The sequence below is a fragment of the Rhinatrema bivittatum genome, chromosome 8, assembly GCF_901001135.1.
Source record: "Rhinatrema bivittatum chromosome 8, aRhiBiv1.1, whole genome shotgun sequence".
Taxonomy (NCBI): domain Eukaryota; kingdom Metazoa; phylum Chordata; class Amphibia; order Gymnophiona; family Rhinatrematidae; genus Rhinatrema; species Rhinatrema bivittatum.
Window position 1 is genome coordinate 103,540,440 of NC_042622.1, and position 24,265 is coordinate 103,564,704.

At 42.7% G+C, this 24,265-nt stretch overlaps 1 protein-coding gene across 3 annotated transcripts in view; it reads left to right on the forward strand.

Annotated features, from left to right (window-relative positions):
• The first annotated feature begins 9,930 nt into the window (after positions 1 to 9,930).
• FBXW2 (F-box and WD repeat domain containing 2) overlaps positions 9,931 to 24,265 on the forward strand; it is an 86,331-nt gene continuing 71,996 nt past the window's right edge. For all 3 annotated transcript variants that reach the window (XM_029611843.1, XM_029611844.1, XM_029611845.1), the window contains exons 1-3: positions 9,931 to 10,081; positions 14,221 to 14,730; positions 16,885 to 17,079. In XM_029611843.1, coding sequence (XP_029467703.1) covers positions 14,241 to 14,730; positions 16,885 to 17,079 — 685 coding nt within the window. In that variant the 5' untranslated portion in view covers positions 9,931 to 10,081; positions 14,221 to 14,240. The remainder of the gene's footprint in view (positions 10,082 to 14,220; positions 14,731 to 16,884; positions 17,080 to 24,265) is intronic.

Genomic DNA, 24,265 nt, shown 5'->3' on the forward strand with positions numbered 1-24,265 from the left:
GGATTTTTATATACCGGTATTAGTTATTTTTATATACTGGTATTACTGGCTCCCCATAGCCTCCCGTATTATCTACAAAACCCTCACCATTATGCATAAAGCAATTCATACTCACAACTCCAACTGGTTAGATTTCCCTTTCACAACTCTTCAGTCCAGTCGACCCACTAGAACGGCCAAAAAAGGCACCCTAGTTGTACCATCCCTGAAAACAGCCCATCTCTCCTCTACACGCGACCGTGCACTCTCGATCGCAGGTCCCACTCATTGGAACACCCTACCACCTGACCTGCGCCTCGAACCTTGTATGAACAACTTCAAAAAGAAATTGAAAACATGGTTGTTCAAGCAAGCCTACCCAGAATAGAAGGCTATCACACCGTTTCCAAAGTAGACCACTTTGCGTATACTCTTCTCCTCATATTGAGGAATCATGTTATGTTATCCTTTCTCTTCTCAGCTACCTCTCGTTACCCCCTCTCCCAGTTTTGCTTTCCCTGTTAAAATGTAATTTCTAAGCTTATCTGTTCATTGTAAACCGGCATGATGTCCTCAACTAATGCCGGTATATAAAAATGTTTAAATAAATAAATAGTTGTGGACATCATACCGGTTTACATTGAACAAATTAGGCTTGGAAATTACATGTTAACAAGGAAAAATGATCTGGGATGGGGGTAACAAGGAGCAGCTATGAAGAAAAGATTAACAAAACAACTGGATCCTCAGTATGAGGAGTGCATAAACACCATGCAGTGATACATAGGATGACAGATTTGTGGGACCGTCTATTCTGGATAGGCTTGTTTAAATAATAAAGTTTTTAATTTTTTTGAATTTGATCACACATGGTTCAAGGCGCAGGTTGGGCAGCAGGGTGTTCCATAGAGCGGGACCTGCAATTGAGAGGGCATGGTTGCGTGCAGAGGAGAGATGGGCTATTTTAAGTGAGGGCACAAGAAGGGTACCTTTGTTGGCAGTTCTGGTAGGTTGAGTGGATTGGGGAGCAGTGAAAGGAAGGTCTAACCATTTGGAGTTGTGGGTGTGAATGGCTTTATGTACTATGGTCAGGGTTTTGTAGTGAATGTGGGAGGATATGGGGAGCCAGTGTAGGTGTCTGAGGATGGGAGTGATGTGTTCATGTTTACGGGAATTTGCGATGAGTCTTGCTGTGGCATTTTGTAACATCTGTAGTGGTTTTATCGTGGAGTGTGGGAGCCCTAGGAGGAGAGCATTACAGTAATCCAATTTGGAAGAGATGATGGCTTGGATCACTGTATGGAAGTCTTGGGTGTGTAGGAGAGGTCTGAGTTTTTTTAAGTACGTTGAGTTTGAAGAAGCCAGTTTTAAGTATAGAGTTAACATAATTCTTCATGCTTAATTTGTGATCGAGGAGAACTCCAAGGTCCTTCACAAATGGTTGCACTGAAAGGAGGTTAAGCTTGGGGTTGTTAGACAGTGGGGGGGGAGGGGGAAGAGTGGGGGGAGATAAGTAGGAGTTCCGTTTGTTCGTATTAAGGGCAAGATGGAGGTTGGTGAGCAGGGAGTTGATGGCTGCGAGGCAGTTTTCCAAGTGCTCTAGGGCATCGGAGATAGAGTTGTGTATAGGGATGATGATCTGGACATCATCAGCGTAGCGATAGAACTTAAATTTGAGATCTGAGAGGAGTTGGCAGAGTGGGGTGAGGTAGACGTTGAAGAGGGTGGAAGAAAGTGAAGAGCCTTGGGGGACTCCTTGTTGTAAGGGCTGTGGGGCGGATGTGGAGTTACCAATTTTAATGGAGAACTTTCTGTTCGAGAGGTAGGATTTGAACCAGGCAAGGGCAAGTCCTGAGATGCCGATGCTTTCCAGGTGTGTCAGTAGGTGCTGGTGGCTAATGGTGTCAAATGCTGCCGAAATATCGAGAAGAGCAAGGAGGTAGCTGTGGCCTTGGCCCATACCTCTGAGGAGGTGGTCAGATAAGGAGAGGAGTAGCGATTCAGTATTGAAGTTTCCGGAAACAAAACTGAGAGGCATGGAGGATTGCATGATTTTCGAGATAGTCCATGAGTTGTGAGTTAACGACTCTTTCCATTAGCTTGGCAATGAAAGGGAGGTTAGAGATTGGGCGGAAGTTGGAAGGGTCTTTCGGGTCTAGGGAGGGTTTCTTTAGGAGGGGTTTGACTACTGCGTGTTTGCGTGTGTCTGGGACAGACCCATGAGCGAGTGAGCAGTTGATGATATCTGCTATAGCTCTGACTGTGGCGTTAGGGATGGCTAGTAGGGCTTTGGAGGGAATGGTGTCATCGGGATGAGAGGAAGGTTTGATTTTTTTGTGGATGTTTTCGACTTCTTTGGTGGAAGTAAAGTCGAGGGCGGCCATTGTGGGTTGGGAGGGTGTGGGGAGGGAGGGTGGGCGGGGAGTAGGGGGGACCATTAGTAGAGGGGGAGAATCTCAAAAGGAGAGTTGAGATTTTGCTGTGGAAGTAGTTGGCCAGTTCTTCACATTTGGAAGATGCGTCAGAGTCTGGTATAGTGGGGGGGATAGGAGTGGTAAGACTTGAGACGCAGGAGAAAAGCTCTTTTGGGTTGAATCTGTAGTCATGGATTTTTTAGCGTAGAAGTCTCGTTTGTGTTTTTGGGTGGAGAGTCTGTAGCTGTGTAGTGCTGTTTTGTAGATGGAGGAGTGTTGCGGGGTCGGGTCCTTACGCCATTGTCTCTCCTTTTGCCTGAGAGTATTTTTTAGGGTTTTAAGTTCTGGTGTGTACCATGGCTTTGGGGGTTTCGAGGTGGCACTTATGACTCGTTTGGAGACTGGGCAAAGTCTATTGGCGATGTCTCCTGTAAGGTTATTCCAGGATGCTAGTGCTGTGTCAGGATCTGAGCAGGTTAGATTGGATAAGGAAGTGGATAGTGTGTTTGCTAGCTCGTTGCTAGGGCAGGATTTTCTGTATATTATGGTAGTGCAGAGGGCATTGTTGCTTGGGGGAGGGAGTGAAAGGGGAGAGCATGCACTGAGCTTTGGAAGTGACTCACTTGATTTTGGGATCAGCAGCAATGAAGGAGCTCAGGCAGACATGTGGCAAAGCCAAGATAATTAACAGAGCTGGCTCCCTGCACCATGCTAACTTCTCCTTTCTCCTATACTTGTATATAGAGGGAGTTGGTGATGGGTTCACATGTGTCTCTGCCCCCTCTACCTTTGTTTTAAAATTGAGAAGAGAGACTGATGGGGCGTTTAGTGCTCTCTAGCTCTTTTTGGCCATATAAATCCTCAGGTACAAAAACTTAGATTGTAAGCCCTCTGGGAATAGAAAAATACTTTCCCGTCGATAGCAGGCTGAATTAGCCATGCTGTATGGGACCTGTCCGTCAGGCACAGGAGGCGGAGCTTCCAAAGAGAAGTCAGAGCTCTGCTCTGAGGCTGCGCGTGGGTTCCCGCGCTGGAAAAACGACTCTCCTCAGTCTGTTTTTCCGCGCGCAGGAATCGCACGCGGAGCTTCGGATCTCCTCAGCTTCTCACAGTAAGAATGACAACGTTAAATAAAAAAGATAATCCACGCCCGTCAGGGTTTAAACCCTGTAATTGCGGGAAAGTAATGTCTATAACCGATACCCATGACAGATGTTATAGATGTTTAGGACCGGATCATGACATGCCAAATTGTGTATCGTGTGGGCGCATGTCCCCAAGGGCCCGGAGGATCCGCTCGGAGCGTATGGACTCCTTACGATCCCTACAAGACTCTTCCCAGGCAATTTCTGACACTAAATCATCCCCGGGACCATCAATCTCTGATCCTCCCCAAAAACGGCAAAGAACCGCTAGCGCCAAAGTGGGTGACAGACTAACAAAGAATAAACCTAAACGATCTATTATTAAAAATAAAGGAAATCATTCAGAGACCTCTTCGGGATCGAAACAATCTTCCAAAAGGAATTCTAAGTCACCTACAAGAAAGATAGTGAGACCACTAAACACTTATAGTGAAAAAATCACTCACTTGCCATCCCAGCCCGCGCAGAACTCACAAGGACGCGGCGCTCGGAAAACCCCGCCTTCTACCACGAGTCCTTCAACTTCTGCTGCGACGCACCCAAACGCGCACGTCATGACGCACGTGACGCGGCGCGACTCTACGGAGCGGCGCACATCACCAAATTTAAATAAACATGACGTGGGACGTACGGAGCGGCGCAGCGCAGGACGCACGGAGCGGCGCGGCGCAGGACGCACAGAGCGGCGCGGCGCAGGACGAACGGAGCGGCGCGACTCCAAGACCCCGGAGCGGCGCGACTCAAGCGGTACGGAGCGGCGCGTCTCCAGAAGTACGGAGCGGCGAGACTCGCCGCATACGAAGAGACAAGAGCCGCATACACAGCGTACCCAAACGTCAATTACAGCGGGGACCCCGTCCACACGCGAAGAGGAACCACGGGTAAGACTGCCATCAAATAAAGGGCAGCCGGCCCGCATAGTTCACCCCCCCTTTCCAGATCGGGAGGAAAATAAAATTACAAAAAGAGTAAAATCACTTCTTTCCCGCCCCCCTGAGACCCAACATAGTTCCAAGCAATTACTGTCCCTCAATCCTTTCTCAAAAGATTGGGCCAGTTTAAATCCAGAAAGAAACATTAGAGACTCCATCTCTCCACACTCTTCAGTGTCTTATACCTGTCAAAATATAAAAAAACGGAAAACATTATACCCGTCTCACGAACCTCTACAAAAGAAGCGGACTCTCCCTTCAGAAGTCCACACGCAAACTTCATACAATGTCCAGACTAAATATCAGACATCTCCCACTGCCTCTGTTGCAAAGAAAATCATGCCAACAGAGACCAGAGATGCTTTTCTAACACTGTCACAAGCCTTAACAGGATTTTATGACACCGTGACTAAATCTTACCACATCTCTACTTCCCCTGAAGGGAAAGACCTCCCCTCCCCTATACATGATGATACATCCTCCTCCAGTAGTTTAAACCCTAATACTGAGGTAGACGTACCTGAATCACCTTTCACGCCTATACCAATACATTTATCACCAACCAACTCAAACAGAGATTTCTCTGACAGCGATCACGTGGAGCCGCTGGGCTCTCCTGAAAGTGAACATCCTGATCCTGACACTGATCTTACACCAGATTCCTCCACAGGATATCAGTCAGATCCGAGTGTAGAACAAAATGAACCTCACTCCCCACCGGAAGATCTAACATACCCAAAATTTCTTGAAAAGATGGGTACTGCATTAAACATAACAATTCAGAAAATACCAGATCCTAGAGCGGAAACTCTAGACATTCTAAAGATTTTTGATACTCCTCATGAACCAACTGCGTTACCTCCGCACGCGGTGCTGGATTCATTGTTAGAACAGTCCTGGAACACTCCATTCACGGTTCCAGCGGTATCCAGGAAAATAGATATTAAATATAAATTACAAAAATCTACTTATTACTCTTCAACACAGCTCCCTCATACCTCTCTAGTAGTAGAATCAGCTATGGGGAAAGCTCGCAAAACAAGACTACACTCGGCATCACCACCGTTAAAAGACATGAGAACTTTAGACGATTTTGCAAAAAGGGCTTACCAGGGCTCTATGTTAGGTGCACGAATTCACCAACATCAGTTCTATTTGGTACAATATCTCTATGGCTGTGTGCAACGCCTGAAGACGGAAACAGATCTCGTAAATCACTCCCCGGTCCAAGACCTAGAGGAAGGGATCAGGCACCTTCTACGCACAATCTACGAAGGATTTGACACTACCTCCAGAGTCTCAGCGAGTGCTATCGCAGCTCGACGCCTAGCATGGCTAAAAGCAAGCTCCATTAGAGAGGATGTGCATACCAAGCTAGCTAACCTTCCCTGCAAAGGAGATAATCTTTTCGGTGAAAAATTACAAGAAACTGTAGCCCAACTAAAAGAACAATCGGCGGCGGTGCAGTCCCTTACAACACAACCATCCTACCAACCAAATAGGAGGTATTTTCCACAATACAGAAGACAATCCTTCCAACGGAAGCCTTATCGGCAATACCAATCTTATCGGACACCATCCTATCAACCTTATAACAGGCCAAACAACCAACAAACTCAACCTCGCAGAGGACGTGGACGTTCACAACGTCCACAACAACAACAACAACAACAACAGACGTCAAATAAACCTTCACAGTCTTTTTAACACTTCCTCAGCCACCACCGCTCTCGCTGCAGGCGGGGAGAGTAGCCTTGCATTATCAACAATGGACAGCCATCACTACAGATCGTTGGGTCCTCAACATCATACAACAAGGGTACAAAATACCATTTCAACATCTACCAACCCTTCCCCACCCCCCTTCCCGAATATACCAAGACACCACGGGGGAGATGAGGAAGGAATTACAGAAGTTGTTACAACAACAAGCAGTGCAAATCCTACCACGAAAAGTCTGGCACACAGGATTTTATTCCCCATACTTCCTCATTCCAAAAAAATCAGGAGGTTTGCGTCCTATCCTAGATCTTCGACAACTCAACAAACTGATACCCAAGGAAAAATTCAAAATGATCTCCTTAAAGTCGATCTTACCCTTGATTCATCGCAATGCATGGATGTGCAGCATCGACCTAAAAGACGCTTATACTCATATTCCAATGCACCCCTCGTCTTGGAAGTACCTATCTTTTCAAGCCCTGAATACCCACTATCAATACCGAGTGCTGCCATTCGGCCTCTCCACGGCACCCAGAGTATTTACCAAATGCATGGCAGTAGTGGTGGCACACCTTCGCCAACAAGGCATCATAATCTTTCCGTATCTGGACGATTGGCTACTGGTGGCATCAGACCCCCACAACATTACGCAACAATCTCTCACAAACAATCCTTTGCCTCCACGACCTCGGTCTCCTTATAAACTACCAAAAGTCTCGGTTGCAGGCAACCCAGACCATACAGTTTATAGGAGTCATCCTAGATACGATCCAATACAGAGTCTTTCTTCCCCCAGAAAGAAGAACGGTGATGAAGAACATATTTCACAATCTACAGAAAACGCCAAAACCAACGGCCCGCCAAGTCTTGGTCGCACTGGGACACATGGCAGCGGCAATTCACGCTGTAAAGAATACACGTCTCCAAATGCGACACATCCAGTGGCACCTCCGACGTCAATGGAAACAACACTCCCAACCATTATCATGGAAAATATTTCTAACAACTACAATGATCAACCAACTCCAATGGTGGCTGGGGCGACACACCCTATCGAAGGGAGCGTCATTCACCCTCCTTCCGCACAACGCGGTACTCACCACGGATGCCTCCAGAAAGGGTTGGGGAGCCCATATGGACACCTTCCAAACACAAGGGCTATGGTCGAGAACAGAACAGTCCTTTCAGATCAACCTACTAGAACTGAGAGCGATACGATACGCTCTACGCACCTTCCTTCCATATCTCCAGGGGCGCAGGCTCATGGTCTACACAGACAACCAAGTCGCGATGTTCTACATAAACAAACAAGGGGGCACGGGATCTTGGCCGTTATGCAGAGAGGCGATATGGATCTGGACATGGGCGTGCAAACACTCCATCCACCTCCAGGCCACTTACATTCCAGGGATAGCCAATGTTCAAGCGGACAGGCTCAGCAGAATCTTCCATCCACACGAATGGGAACTTCACCAAGAAGTGGCGGACTCCATCTTTCACCAGTGGGGCCGACCTACCATAGACCTCTTTGCGACCGAATACAATCGGAAAGTAGAGAAATTCTGCTCAGTTTGGCCCAGTCTCCAACGTCAAACGCAAGATGCCTTTCTACTTCCATGGTCACAACAGCTCATGTACGCATTCCCACCAATTCCGTTGATCACACGTACGCTGCAAAAATGCATCCTAGATTCAGCGCAACTGATTCTAATAGCACCAGCGTGGCCTCGTCAGCACTGGTACACGCATCTCTTACACATGTCCACGGACAAGCCTATTCGCCTACCACTGCGAATAGATCTACTATCGCAGGAGGGAGGCACACTTCTTCACCCACTTCAGCAGTCTCTACACCTCACAGCATGGAGACTGAACGGATCTTACTTGAAGAACAGGGTATATCGTTAATAGTTCAGGATGTGATTCTGGCATCACGTCGACCATCGACAAGGAAGAACTATCATTTCAAATGGAAGAGATACGTTCTCTGGTGCACATCTGAATGTTTGGACCCTTTGTCATGTCCTCCGGCCAGACTTTTGGACTACCTCCATACCTTGTACACCTCAGGTCTAGCACCTACTTCAGTACGAGTTCATCTAAGTGCCATTGCGGCGAGACACAGGCTCTACAAGGGACAGTCCATTTCCTTGCATCCCGCAGTATCAAGATTCCTGAAGGGTCTAAATAACTTAAGACCCCCGATTACTAAGCCACCAATTCCATGGGATCTCAACATCGTGTTGCAGCAACTGATGCTCTCCCCATTTGAGCCTTTACATACAGCTCACCCGAAATACCTCACGTGGAAAGTAGTTTTTCTGGTTGCCATCACCTCGGCAAGGCGAGTAAGCGAACTACAAGCTTTGGTGCATTACTCACCGTACCTACAATTCTACCCACATAAGGTAGTCCTTCGTCCCCACCCAACCTTTCTTCCGAAAGTGGTGACACCATTCCACCTGAATCAATCCATCGACTTACCTGTTTTCTTTCCTGAACCACATACTTCAGAACGGGAAAAAAGATTACACACTCTGGACTGTAAACGAGCGCTTGAGTTATATACCTTACAAACTCAATCTCCTAATCGTCCTTCCCAATTGTTTCTAACCTTTAATCCAAACGCCCCAGGGAAACCTGTGGCGAAGAGAACCATAGCGAGTTGGCTCGCCCAATGCATACAATTTTGTCACACCCAGCAGCATTGCACGCTACTTTCAAGACCAAAAGCACATCAGACAAGAGCAATGGCAACATCCACAGCTTACCTCTCTAACGTGCCTCTCTTAGATATTTGCAAATCAGCTACGTGGGCATCTCTACATACTTTTGCAGCACATTACTGCCTAGACCAACACACGTCTCAGGACACAAGACTGGGACAGGCAGTTCTTAACTCTCTACTGCAGAATACCAATTAGCTCGACTGACACATTTGACATCACAAGAGATACTCTAAACAAATTATGTGATGCAGAGCTTTGTACTCCCATACAGCATGGCTAATTCAGCCTGCTATCGACGGGAAAAAGCAAGTTTGCTTACCGTAAACGGTGTTTCCGTAGATAGCAGGATGAATTAGCCATGCTGACCCACCCACCTCCCTGTCAGTCGTGTTTTCGTGCTCACGCTTGCTATTTTACAGACTGAGGAGAGTCGTTTTTCCAGCGCGGGAACCCACGCGCAGCCTCAGAGCAGAGCTCTGACTTCTCTTTGGAAGCTCCGCCTCCTGTGCCTGACGGACAGGTCCCATACAGCATGGCTAATTCATCCTGCTATCTACGGAAACACCGTTTACGGTAAGCAAACTTGCTTTTACAGTACCTGAATGTAAACCGGTGTGATGTCTCAATTGAGATCGAATACACACACACACTATTCATGTCCGCACTGCCTGCTCAGTGGAGTCTGGTGTGTCACGCAACATTTTTGTAATGCAGATGTGCCTGTGGCTCGAAAAGATTGAGATACACTGACCTAACTCAGTTACAAAATGACCAGACTCAAATAAACCTTTTCTTGCAAATTATAAAAGTATTTATCCTCATATCCGGGCTCATGCACTCTAAACCGGCACTTTAACCAACTTTAAAATGTTAAAAATTAGATTTTGCAATCGCACAACCAAATTGCATACACTCTTCCGCCCAAAGCATAAGATTAGGTCAAAAGTGGGAAAGAAAATGAGATCCTGGTATCCGTACACACAGGCGTAAAATTCATGACGCCAGGGAAAACGGTTCAAAGGCCGAGCCATCGATTGCCCTCCATGTGATCAATCGATCGGTTTCCGGTTTGTGTTTGATCTTCCTGCGCCCGCCATTTTAGACTGAGGGAGAGGGAGAAGTATGGGTGCTGTGAAGAGCGAAGAAAGTCCTAGTGAAAGGTATTAGTTTGAAGAAAGCTATGTTTTCATTTTAGCAACAGAATAATAATAGTAGAAGTGTTTGGGTGCTGGTGTAGGTGGCTGGGTTGTGTTCCGAGGAGTCGGGGTTAGCTCTGGCCTAGGTGCTGTTGGCTAAAAATAAATAAAAACAAAATCGGAAACTAAACGAAAACCAACTCGCAGCCCTAGAGCTTTGAGAAACTGACATCCACTGTCCAAAATGGAAAGTGTTGACGGATATGTTTTCTTATTCCCTCTTCGATGCTTCTGGGGCTAAATGCATCAGTGGGAGCTTTCTAGTTGTCGCTGTTGCAGGCAGCGGAGGGAGGGCGAGAGGGGGGTTTGGTATTGGATGGGACATTGCAGCGCGTTTTGGAGTATCTCAGCGATTTGTAATTCAAAATAAAGAGATCTGGGTTACCTTCGGATTTGCTGTCGAACCTATGCTTGATTTGTTAATTTATTTTGGTGATAATTAATATTTAATTTTCAAGAGGTTTGATACTTGGAGACCACAATCTCCAAGTATCAACGCTAACGGAGGGCAAATAGGGCCGACCGGCCTGGTCTCTGCACATTGAGCCGGTAGGGAGGGTTGCCCCACACCATGTTTGCCCCATCCTCCAACTCTATAACTTTAGTGTTTCAGGGCCCTGCTTTCATTGATTTGTCCTGGGTCCCGCACCCTCCTAAAGTCAACCTTGATTCCATATTTCTAGTTTTGTAAACTACAGTTTGTATAAACAGTGCTGTGCAGTAGAAAGAAATTGTAGCACAAGACACAGTTACACTAAACTTATTTAATAGGCAGGGGTGGGAAAAATCCAGGTATCTGCAAAAGTCTCTTGGTTGTGGCCAGGTGCCCAGGCCTAAATTGAATGGTGAGATTAGGTGGCAAGGGAAGCAGGATTTTGGAGGGAAAGGAAAAAGGAGGCAGGGGGAGGGACAAGAAGAGTAAGTAGTAAAAGAAAACCCCTTAAAATCAAAGGTATATTCCTTCTCCTTGCCCCTTCCCACTCCCCAAAAAAGCAAAATAAAAAAAGCAAACCAAAAGGATAAAACCAGCAGCAGAATAGCGAAAACTAAAAAAAACCCCAGTAAATTATAAGGGAAAGTAATTATTGTAATAAAATACCAATTTACTCATGCTTTTTGTGGACAAAACCCACACTAAATGTGTTAAAAGAGTCGCTAATAGGAAATTTTATCCTGGCTCCTAAATATTTTAGCTGCTTCCTAGGTGTTCTAAATTTATCCTTGTTACTAGGTTTAGAAGGTTGCAATTCTCCATGCCAAAATAGCCACATAAGAGAGAACAGAAACGAACTTTTTGCAGTGGATACAAGAATGGAGTTTGAGATTGACTGAAGTGTAGTAGTGAAGGCTTAATATGAGTGACTTTAGTATTTAGTTGGGAATCTTCATTTTCAGTTTTTATTTTATTGTACCAAGGAATTTCAGTGTTTATTACAAGAAGAACAAAAAAGGAAAAATCAGTGGAAAAAATGACCATTTTTCCAAGTTAATATAACTTTTTTCTTGTAATAAAACACTGATAAAATCCTGGAAAAAATAAAAACTGAACTGAAGGTCCTTATTTAAAGTTAAGTGATTAGAATGAAAAGATGACATGTTTGAGAGTTAGTGAAGACTGTAACAGGACTTGGAACAGAAATCGAGTTACCTGCTCTGGGATTTTACATTGCCAACATACAGCTGTGTTCCAAGCCAATTATACATGATCCAGACAAGTACCCAGAATATCCATTCTGATTAAATATATAGATTTGTATAATAAATCAGCTAAACCTTGGTAGACCAATTCAGGTTTAAAGTATTTTATTTTTTTCAACCTGAATTGGTCTTCCAAGGCTTGGCTGATTAATTATATAATCTGTTTGCATGAGGGTTTTTTTGGGAGAGAGGATTAATATGTGGCAGCAAGCCTAGGAGATGTTTATATTTAATTTGTTTACAATTGAGGTTTATTAAATACAAAGAGGTAGTCCATAATTTTCTGCATGTTTGGAGCAGATTATTGTAATATTAGTAATTAGATGACGGGAGGAGCAGGGGGGTAGGAGAGTTATTTTCTGAGCATACCCTAGGCTGAAAGGGGAGACACTTTTCTCACAATCATTGCTCAGCTTGAGTATTAGCATCCCATTGGACCTACCTCTTAAAGTAGTTGCCGTGGGCCGCAGCAGTTATATTGTACAGGGTTTCTAAATGCTGTTAAATTGCCTCTGCACCTTTAAGCTGGCAGGTTTGATAGATTGTGCTTGGAGAAATAGCTGCCTGGATGGAAGAGGAGGTCCCCGTTTTAGCACAGTGCCTCTAGCCATCTCCCTCTTTTATGGGAAATCCCATACCTGATTGAGCATACAAATTCCCATACTTAATACGGTACCCAGAAATAAGTCCTCCCTTCCTGTCCAAATCACCAAACACTGTAATCTAAATGGTTACCCAAGTAAATGAACCTATTGCCTGATTCAGTGGATGCCAAGGTCCTGTTACTTGCTGCATCTGGTCACTGCCAGCATTGACTCCATTGATTTCTGAGCAGTTTTAAGCCTGTTTGTACTTGTCTGGCATCCCTGTAGTGTACAACATGGACAGGCTCGGGTATTGACCAGTACTTCTTAACTAACTTAACATCTATCAACAAAAAAAGTTGTTTTGTACTCCAAGAATCTGCACAATTTTGGACCAGTCCACATCAGTGCATTGCGGAAAGGTCCCAAGTTACATTTTCAAATCTGGTTTTTTGCTGCCTAGGTTGTCTGGGCTTGGGAGATGCTTTGGAGGCAGCATTCAAAGCTCTTGGGGGGGGGGGGGAACAGTTGTGATCAGTGCTTAAGGATGACATCTGGTGGCTGGATTTAGAGCCCGTGACTAGAGTTTGGGAGTGAGCCCTGCTTGCATGGCCCTCTGACCCAGGATTGTTGCTGTTATAACCGAACTAGGTGCATTTGGGGTGCAGGTGAGAGAGAAAATTAGAGGGAAAACTCCCTGGGTAATTGCAAATGAAGGCTTTTGGAGAGCCAGTTCCCAACCCTGTTTCTAGTTGAGCTGGAAATGCAAAGGAGCTGGAGGAAACTTCAAAATCTAAAAAAAAAAAAAAAAAAGTTTTACTGTTCATTGTGTGATCTAAAGTCAATTCTTAATCCTTAAATCAGAATCCAGAAGAGTGGATCATATAAATGGATTTCCCTGCACTTGGGATGCACTTCTTGTATTTGCTGTTGGAAACAAACTGTTAGTCACAGTTACAAAACTATTTTGGAAGTTCAGTGAAATCAAGTTTTTCAATGGTGCTAGTGCAAACTGTGGAAACTATTAGTGTAATTTGATTTGGGTTTTTGGCTTTTGTGCAAAACAGCACTAACAGGAAAAGCTTGGGGTCCATTGCTGTAAAGTACTTCTGTAAAGCTTGCGAGTTATTGGACTTTATAACATAATTATATATATATTTTATTGGACTAAAGTTTAGTATTGCACCATAGGCTTAATTTACTTTAAAAATTATATGGACCATAAATGGCTTCTGAAAGAAAATTCTCAAAGGGTATGATATGCTAAAGGTGTTTCCACATTTTGGAGATAATCTTTAAATTGCCTGTGGCTTGCAGCTCCATGGGTACAAGCTAATTTTCAAAGGGATATTGGATAGAAAACCCTTAGAAACAGTATGCTTATTCAGGCTGCATTGCTAGCTACCTGCTTGTGTTAAACTTCCAGGTTGTGTGTGTGTGTGTCTGTGTGCGTGTTAATATGAAGTGGGAGAATTGATTTAACTTGTGTCGAGGGATTACATAATATAAGCAGAGCATTGATTGGAAAAATTAACCAGTAAAGCATGGTGATGACTATAAGTGTATATTTTTTTTAAAGGAAGAATTTTCCTGCCATCCAAATGAAAATAAAAAATGTTATCCTTAACATTCAGAGCTTTCCTTTTCAATGAATGTTAACTGTATGAGGATAAACCAACTAAAGGATTTTCAGAGTAATAGAATGTTATCTTATTAATATATGAAAAGATGTCTGTGCAGTTCTAAAATGTAAATGTTAAAATCGGTAATTGTCTATATTTCTGAGGTTAATACTGTTTGTATTTTTAAATTTTGCTGTAGGTAAATGTTTCCAAAACCTTATGGAGAAAAAGGACTTTGAGCAATGGCTTGAGAACATTTCAGTCACATTTCTTTCTCTGACAGACTTAGAAAAAAATGAAACTCTGGATCACGTGATCAGCTTAAGTGGAGCAGTTCAGCTCCGGCACCTCTCCAACAACCTAGAAACTCTTCTTAAGCGAGACTTCCTCAAGCTTCTCCCTTTGGAACTCAGTTTTTATTTGTTAAAATGGTTAGATCCTCAGACCTTACTCACTTGTTGTCTTGTCTCCAAACAGTGGAATAAGGTTATAAGTGCCTGTACAGAGGTGTGGCAGATGGCTTGTAGGAACTTAGGCTGGCAAATAGATGACTCTCTTCAGGATGCTTTGCACTGGAAGAAGGTTTACTTGAAAGCTATTTTGAGAATGAAACAGCTGAAGGACCATGAAGCTTTTGAGACAGCATCATTAATTGGACATAGTGCCAGAGTATATGCACTTTATTATAAAGATGGACTGCTTTGTACAGGTAGGAAGCTAAGTAGCCATGGCTTAGCCTTTTTTCCCCCCCCCTTGAAGTTTATGGTTATGTTGTAAAATCTTGGCTCTGCCACATCAACTGTTGGACTTTGGATGGATTTGTTACTTTATGATGGATATGACTGTTACATTTCAGAAAGATCTGGGACTGATGACTGGTTGATACATCCATTTTTAAGATCTGCAAGAAAAACACAGTTTTGAATGTTTAGATTTTGTAATCCAGTATGAACTCATCCATCATGATATACAAAAAAATCATAAGTACCTTGTTTTTAGCTGGAGTAATTTCTCTAAATAAAAAGAAACTGAACTGGTGACTGCATATTTTCAAGGGCTCTGAATTATTTTTCTGCATTAAAGAAAAAATTGCCAATGCATGCCTATGAAAGCACATTTATTTTTACATACTTTGCAAATATTTAAATCATAGGCTAAACTCTCTGCAGGCAACCTAGAGAAAACTATACCCATGTGCATGCATTGACATAATGTGCCAGGAAGTTGTTTTTTTTGTTTTTAGAAAACTGATCGATTTTCAAAATGTAACAATATCTCAAGGTGTCCAGAAACTGTCCCTGAGCATTTTATTATAAATATTGGAGAGAATTAAGTATCTCTGGTTCTATAGGTAGTAGTAGTGTTAGGTAGCTAATATTAGTTGGACACTTGCCCACTAATCCAGGAAAATGGACTGTTAAACAGGTAAGAACATAAGATTTGCCATACTAGCTCAGACCAAAGGTCCCTCAAGCCCAGTATCCTGTTTCCAGAAGTGGCCAATCCAGATCACAAGTACCTGGAAGGATCCCAAAGGGTGGGTAGATTCCATATTGCTTATCCCAGGGATAAGCATTGGATTTCTGCAACTCCACTTCAATAATGGTTTAAGAATTTGTCCAAACTTTTTTTTTTTTTTAAATGCAGTTACATTAACAGCTTTCACTATATCCTCCTTTTTGTATTTCAAATTTACAGATGGGGGGGGATAGTGTTTCTAAAGCTGAAAATGAAGCAGTGGCAAACTTTTGAAAAGGCTTTCCTACACGAGCTTAAGAGCCTTTGTAGTCTTGGGCCACTGTCAGCCAGCATAACTAACCCATCTCTTGCAGCATAGCATTGCTGCTTGCTGATGCCTCTTAGTGCTGATTAACAGTACCATGAGACCAAATGGAATCTAAAGATAGGACAGGCTGCTTCTTTTTTTTTATAACTTTTACACTTATTTTCAACTTCAGGAATGTTGTCACCTGAAAAATGTTGACTTATCACGTTTTTATAAATGCTGGAAAGAGAATTTTGTATGTTCAAGGCAAAGTGTCTCTTCAGATATCTGAATACTTATATTACAGAATTAGAACAAGGAAGAGAGGGAGGGAGATGTGGGTCAGGTGAATGTGCAGCTCCAGGCACATTCTTGAATCTGTTAACAGATTTTCAACCATAACTAGAGTATACTTTGAGCATACACGCGACAGCTTCATTCAGTTGCTGTCTCTGGTCACTTCCTGTATGGTCAAAATAGTTCCTTGCATTTTTTCCCATACTTTTTCATATTTGTTGACTTTTATGTAGATGAATCTAGTCCACTATTAGTACTATTACTTAACATTTTTATAGCGCTACACAACTTAGGCAGTGCTGTACAAACATACAAAAAGTCCTTGCTCGGTAGAGCTTACAATCTAATAAGACAAACATACAGGACATGAGACTTGGGATATTTCATAAAACAAGACAATAGTTTAAAAAGAAAAGTTATTTAACAAGACTATTCTAATCTGGAACATAAGGAGACAAATTCAGTATGAGATCATAAACTAGATTCATGGTTTCAGAATAGCATTATATTGAAAGATTGTGATACTGTTCTCTAATTCTTTCAAACACATTGAAAAGTTATATTCCAGTATAAACAAAACTACCTTACCTTATTTTCACATTCATTTTTGCCAGAATAGAGTACTGTTTGCACAACTTCTTGTTTTTGCTCTGTGCACAAAGTCCCAAGATACTTTGGTAATTTTATGGAAAATGTCTGCCATGTTGGCATGATTACTGTGCAAACAAACGGAAATCCATTTTTTTTCTCTTCTGTTGGTCTTAACTTGTTCATAAATGCTGTCTTGCTTATGTTTTGAAGGTTCAGATGATTTATCTGCAAAACTGTGGGATGTTAGCACTGGTCAATGCATATATGGAATCCAGACACACACTTGTGCTGCTGTGAAGTTTGATGAGCTCAAGCTTGTAACCGGATCTTTTGACAACACAGTAGCTTGTTGGGACTGGAGTTCAGGGGCCAAAACTCAGCACTTCCGAGGGCATACTGGTGCAGGTATGTTCGATGTGATAGTCAAAAAAACGAACTTTTTGATATGCAAGAGAAATATACTTCCTTCAAATAACAATTTATAGATTTGAATATTTGTCCTTATTTGAGATCCAAGCACTGCTAGATAAATCTGTTTTTGAATATTTATAGGTCAGTGTTGTATTCAATTAGGCTTTACTGAAAAACACGCTATCCTAAGGTTTCAGAAGTCATTAGGAAGAAAACTGAGTGCAGTGGTAGGCAGCTCTGGTCCTGGAGTGCCACGAACATTTCTAGTTTATAAGATATCCACAATGAATATGCATATGAGAGATTTGCATACAATGGCAGTAACTTTTAAACAGGCACATAGGTGCACTTGTGTGCGCATTTGTTGACTAACTTCCAGGGATGCAGCCCTTTTATAAATGCACGTGTATATAACTGCATGGTATGAAATAGGCTGAGTTGGTGCACGTGTGCTATTAATCGTTTACTTAAGGAATAGCCACTGCTATTAATTCATGGGATCTTCTTAGTGTTTGGGTAATTGCCAAGTTCTTGTGGCCTGGTTTGGCCTCTGTTGGAAACAGGATGCTGGGCTTGATGGACCCTTGGTCTGACCCAGCATGGCAATTTCTTATGTCCTTATATTTGAGCACAAATGCTGCTTCTGTCATGTAAGTGGGAGAATTAAAAAAAAAAAAAAAATGCCATTACCAGTTTTCCCACTCCATTCTCGGTTCAGCCAAGTAAGGGATAGGACTTCCAAACCCCACTGACTAGCCTAGACTTTTTTTTTTATTTTATTACTTACACACCATCCATAGCAGTAGTAAAGTTATGCAGCAGTGGACCCCGGCATGCACCTGCGTGCATAAGTATTTACGCGCACATCTATTGGCCTTCCCTGACACACCTATGCCCCATACCTTTTTGAAACGTTTTGTGTGCGTAGCAGGAGACACATGTGTACTCAAGCAGCTTATAAAATCCGCTCGGCATGCGCCATCTCAACGTTTGCAAGTATATCCCGATTTTGGCACGTGCTGGGCTTTTAAAATTCACCTGAATGAAGGTAGTGCATGCAAATATACCTTATGCATATTTATTGTGAATACCTGAAAAACATACCTCTGATCTAGTGTTTCTTTTCTTCATGTAGTAATGTCTGGGGACAAAATTAGTCAATTAGTACTGGCTCATTGAATTATTTATCTATTTTTTAATGTAAGAATGTAAACTATTTTTGACTTGGAATTTTCATGTGAAATTTCAGGAGGTTAAATGTAAGTCTAGCACAAGGCTTTACAAAACTGTTTTGGTGAGTCCAGAGCTAGTCAGGTTTTCAGTATGTGCACAGTGAATATGCATAGATAAACTTACAGATGCTGAGGACCCAGGGCAGGTTGTGGAAGCTCTGTTCTAGCAGAAGTTTGCAAAAAAAAACCAAAACAAAGTGTAGTCTTATTTTTTTGAGAGTTGTAATAAGAAAAGCACTATTTAAGACTGATCAGGTGGTGCCCTGCCATATGGAGTGATCCTTGATTTGGCCTTTCACATTTTGGATTGATTGGAGGTTCTAAGAGTCCTGGTGTATGGATCCTGGCCACAGGATCTTTGTTTCAATGATCAAACTTGGGAAAGTGGGCCTAGTAACATAAAGCAAAAATCCTGGGTGGTTGTAAATGAAGGTTTACACTGCCAGAATCCCAGCACTGGTTACAATTCAACTGCAATTAAAAGAAGCACTACTTTAATGTATAAAAGAAAATGCCATGCTCCAGAATCTTTTTTTTTTTTTTTTTCTTTTCTGGTCTATAAAATACCACTGAAGAATATTCTGCATTGGTGTCCTTAGAACTTATAATATGTGCTCTTTATTTCCTCCTTTTTCCATTTGATCTTGGCTTCCCATGGCATTTAGAGTAAAATATAAAACAAGTTTGGTCCATAAATTGGATTCATTACCATGGCCAAATGCGATGCTGCTGTACTATCATTGCGTATAGCCCGTTTAACTGAAATGTGTGAGAAGGCATTTTCAGTCTCTGCACCAATCTATTGGAACTCGGTAGAGGCTGACTTGCATCTTATGAACTGTTTTAAACTTTTACGTAGTAACATAGGCATGACAGCAGAAAAGGAGCAAATGGTCCATCTAGTCTGCCCAGCAGCTTATGGTAGTATCTGCCGCGCATGTTACCCCCATGCTTATCAGTTTCTCACACCGTAAAAATCAGAGCCCTCGTTGGTTGCTGTCTGAATCCAATTTCCCTTTTCCCCACTGCCGTTTAAGTTGGGAGTTGCATCAACAGTATGTAGGCTTAATGGTTAAGGGTAGTAACTGCTGCACCAGCAAAAGTTACCCCCATGCACTCTTTTCTTGATTTCCAAGGTCATGTTAAAGACTTATCTTTTCCAGTAAGCTTTTTATTAACTGTAAAACATTCTGGTGTACCCTTGGTTTCTTTAGCAGCTTGTGAGCTTATGCATTGTTTTTTATTCTTTTAATTTGGGTTTTATTTTGCTCATTTTATTTGATTTTATGGTTTTACATCTGTATATTGTGTTATGAATTTTGTGTGTGTGTGTTTTGTAAGCTGCCTATAGTGTTGCACCCAGCGACTAATAAATATGAATACCTCCTTTCTTCAACTGCTGTCAGCAGTAACAGCATGAACTCTTAAAAGCTTCAGGCAATAAGATGAATTACTTTTAATATCTATTGTTTAATATGCATCCTGTTATTCCTTTTTTCACAATTGTTAAAAGAAGTACTATTTGAATCTTGTAAACCATTATGATGGCTTCATCGAATGACGGTATATAAAACTCAACAAATAAATAAATAGAATGTTTTCACCTTGCTGGACAAGCTGACAACTTCAGTTCGTTTAAATATAACCATGAAAAATTAGTATGAGCCTGTTTGTAAAAAGATTACCCTTTTATGTTACCAAGCATTTCTGGTTCATATATTTGTTTTTTGAGAACTGAAATCCCATCACAAAACTCAATAGCAGGCTTGTGATTCCCAAGGTGGGAATTGCATGTTATTGGGATTTAGACATTGTATCATATAAACTACACTTTAGTATTTTGCCTTGTGATACTTTGGTTCTAATCAGAAGTCATATTGAAACACAGCTCATTCTCCTACAACATATGAGTCTTTGTTTATTTGTTCTCACCAATATGTATTTCTAGCAATTTATTTCCTTTTCTCTCCAGTTTCTCTTTGAACAAAATATGTTTATAGATATCTTTCAAAGAGCTATATGCATTTTAAATGATGTCACTTCCTCTTCATCCAGACAAGTGGGTTGTGTATGCAAACCAGCAGTATCGCCAACAGGTGATGGAAACAAAGGCCGGGTGCGCAGCTCCTGAGGTGACAGTTGAATTCTCCCTCCCTCAGTTGAGCTTAGCCCTAAACCAAAAAGGATGTCTGTGTGGTTGGCAGCTCCTAAGGGAGGGAGCTTAAAGCTGTCGCCTCAGTGGAGCACCACCAGAGACTGGAGGGCTGTTGGTGTGAGTACTTGGTTCCATCTCTCTCATCCCTCACCACCACCCCCGCCTCGCCACCACCACTTGTCCTTTCTGCTCCACTCTCCTTGAGTATTCAGTATAAATTCAGGTCCAAAGCCTTGCACTTTCTCCTTTATTGGTATACTCCAGGACCAAGGGGCTCCAGAGGGACTGCTAAAGATTTTCTACTCGCTCTCCTGCCCTCCCTCCCTTCCTGCCTTCCTTTCTCTCAGGATATGTTTGCTGCTTCCCCTTTAAAGTCTTGAACCTGTTTCTGGCTGCATCAGTAAAGCAAAAAAAAAACCAAACCAAAAAAAAAAAAACCACACAGGGGAGTACTGGTTATTTAGCGACCAAAGGTTTGTGGCAATTGGGGAGTGGGGCTGCCCTCTGGGTAGTAGATGAAGCCCGTGTGTGAACCTGGTTTGGGCATTTTCTACTGTGGACAGTGCTTAAGGAGAGAGTGGTGGCGTGAGGGGAATTCTGCTATAACTTGCTATAACTGCTGTAAATAAGCTACTATATATATCCTTTTATATACTCTATATCTCCTTCATTAACCGTTATATTTCCTTCATTAACAATTATAATTAAGCTACAATGTTTAACCCACGCCAAATAGTTACGCCTGTAAATACTGTTACGTTCCTCTACCTTCTCAGCTGCTATCCTTCCTCCTTTGCCTTCTCCCTCTCTCTCCCCCCTCTTTCGCTCCTGCTCCATCACCCACTCCCTGTTTTTTGTGACTTTCCTCCTTTCTCAAGTTTATTGTAAACTGGCGTGATGTGCTCGCACGAACACCGGTATATTAAAAGCTGTTAAATAAATAAAATTCAAAGCACGCACTCTGCACAGCATGCAATCTTAGTGCAGTGCCTTTGGAGGGCTCTGAATGCTGCAGGGAAGATGGAATGGTGAGGGTAAGGTCGTGTGTCCCGTCCCGTCCCCCCCCCCCCCCCCCCCCCCCCCCGCCTTTTAGCAGGGGTTCTGCAACTGGCAGTGCTGTTTGTTTTTTTTTTTTTTTTTTCCATTAGGCCGCAGGTAATGGTTGGGGTCACTGGTGACGATTTTTTAAATTAAATGAAAACACCCTGGTCAGTGATTTGGTGCTGTCTGCTTGTGTAGCCATCATGCTCTCTGCTGAACACAGAACTGAACCATGCTCTGCTTGGTATCTAGTCTGTGGGAAATGGTAGACATTGCCAGGATTACTGAGAAGCTCAGGACTGCCATTGCAGGATGTTTGGAGGGCTGAGACCATGTTCAGGTACCACTTTCCTACCGGAGCTCGAGTTTCAAAGGCGGCTTCAGCATCCATTTTATTGCAGCAAAGCACAGATGGGGGAAGCCCTCCTGTCCTGAACCCAAAGAGGCATGTTTTAAATACCATATTAGTTCATAAATTCACCGCGGTTGCCCGAGTCCAAGCCTAGATGCAGAAAGGTGTGCTCAGGCCAAAGCACAACTTTGTCTGCGTTTGAACACTCAATTTGCAAGCGTAAACCTTACTGCCGGTTCACAAAAATGAGTGTTCTGTAATGGGAGTATTATGTTGCACTCTCGCATGGAAATCCCATGCAAATGAGGGCATTAAGCAGTACTCCCTGATGCAGAGAGGTGCATCTGGGCGCTTAAAAAACCCCCCCAAAAAAACCCGCTGAAATCCAGGTTACTGCATCAGCCTGCCAGAGAGGCAGGTTTTCAGATTTCACGGTTTCCACATTCACAGCAGCCGCTGTTAGAATAGGGCAGCCACATTCAATATTGGATGCTTCTTTCTGGGCAGCAAATTCAGAGGAATCTGCCAAAGTCTGCAAGCGCTTATAGGAGCCTACCTCTGATCCTTAAAACCCTGCATTTGAACGAAGTCCAGGATATGATTATGGACCAGTATGAAGGGGAGAATTAATTTTCAGCTTCAGAGACTTCTCTTCAAAGGGCCCTCTATCCCTTTGCCCTAAAGGGCATATTGTGGATTCCACAGTTGCTGTGTGGCCTCCGTGGCTGCTGCAATGCTGTGGTATTCATTCCTCTCTTCCTTGTCTGTGAGGGGAATATTTTGGATCCCACAGTTCCTCTTACACCTCTGCCATGGTAGTGACAGGATAATTAAGAACATAAGTTGCCATACTGCGTCAGACCGAGAGTCCATCAAGCCCAGCATCCTGTTTCCAACAGTGGCCAATCCGAGATGCAAGTACCCAAACATTGAATAGATCCCATGCTACTAATGCCAGTAATAAGCAGTGGCTATTCCCTAAGTCAATTAGACTAATAGTTTATGGACTTCTCCAAGAATTTGTCCAAACCTTTTTTGAACCCAGCTAAGTTAACTGCCTTAACCATATCATCTCGCTATGAATTCCAAAGCTTAATTTTGCTTGTGTGAGAATCTTCTTTGATTTGTTTTAAATGTTACTTGCTAACTTCATGGAGTGTCCACTACTTCTATTTGAAAGAGTAAACAAGATTCATTTACCTTTCTAGTCATACCATGATTTTGTAGACCTCTATCATATTCTCCCTCAGTTGTCTCTTCTTCAAGCTGAACAGCACTAACCTGTCTAGCTTTCTCTCATAGGGGAGCTGTTCTATTCCCTTTATCATTTTGATCACCCTTCTCTGTACTTTCTTCAGTGCATCTATTTTTTTTTTTTTTTTGAGATGCGGTGACCAGAATTGAAAACAGTACTCCAGGTGCAGAGGCATTATGACATTATCCGTTTTATTCACCATTCCCTTCCTAATAATTCCTAACATTTCCCTAGCTTTATCAAAATGTTATATAGTGGAAATAGCACCTGTGATTAAAAAAAAAAAAAAAAAAAAAGAGGACGGGGGCGTAGTTAGGCTAATTTCTCTGCTCCCGCATGCCTAGGTAATTTCCACAAAGTGTGATAATTTATCGCACCTGCGCTGTTTTTCGCTTCATGTGCTGATTAATACACCATAGGCATGTTATCAGGAAAAGATTCACAAAGGGGAGTGTCTGACTGTTTTGGATGTAACATGTGTTTGTTTTCTCTTTCCAGTCTGGAAGGATCACCAGCATTTCCTCAGATTTACAGTATAAGTCGCCATTTTCAGGCATGACCCTTTGGGCTAGCAACAGAACCGAAAACCTTCTCCGAAGTGGTGATGGTATTGGCTGCAATAATGCATAAAGAAGGGTTTTGCTAACCTCTTCTTTGGTCAGTTGGCCGATTTATCCTGAAAGGACTTTGCTCTAGTTTTCTGCTTCTCAGCGAGTGGTCCAGTTGTTGCTGGGTTTGGGACAGATTCTTTTTCTTTCCAAAACCAATTTTCAGTCCTCTGGCACTGATTTTCCAGGGAGCTGTGCAACAGTCTTCTGGCCTTCCACCTCACAAGGTGTTCTCTTTCAGGGTCTAAAACAGTGAGGACCTTTTTTAAAGGGCACATTTAATGAGTAATGACTGTTCTCAGGCTGTTGTAGCTTAACTCCTGATGACTAGAAAATGTTCTACTTCCTTGACCTGTGCATATTGAGTTTTTTGAAGATTGGTGTTCTGGGCGTTGTGATACTCCTGGAAATGCTTCAATCTCCTGATTCTGGAAATTTGCAAGAAGGCCTCTCAAGGTTTGGCTTTGAAGGCACTCCTGGTACAAGGGGCAGCTCTCTGTTGCTATAGAGCATATGCAAGATTGGCTACTGTCTTCT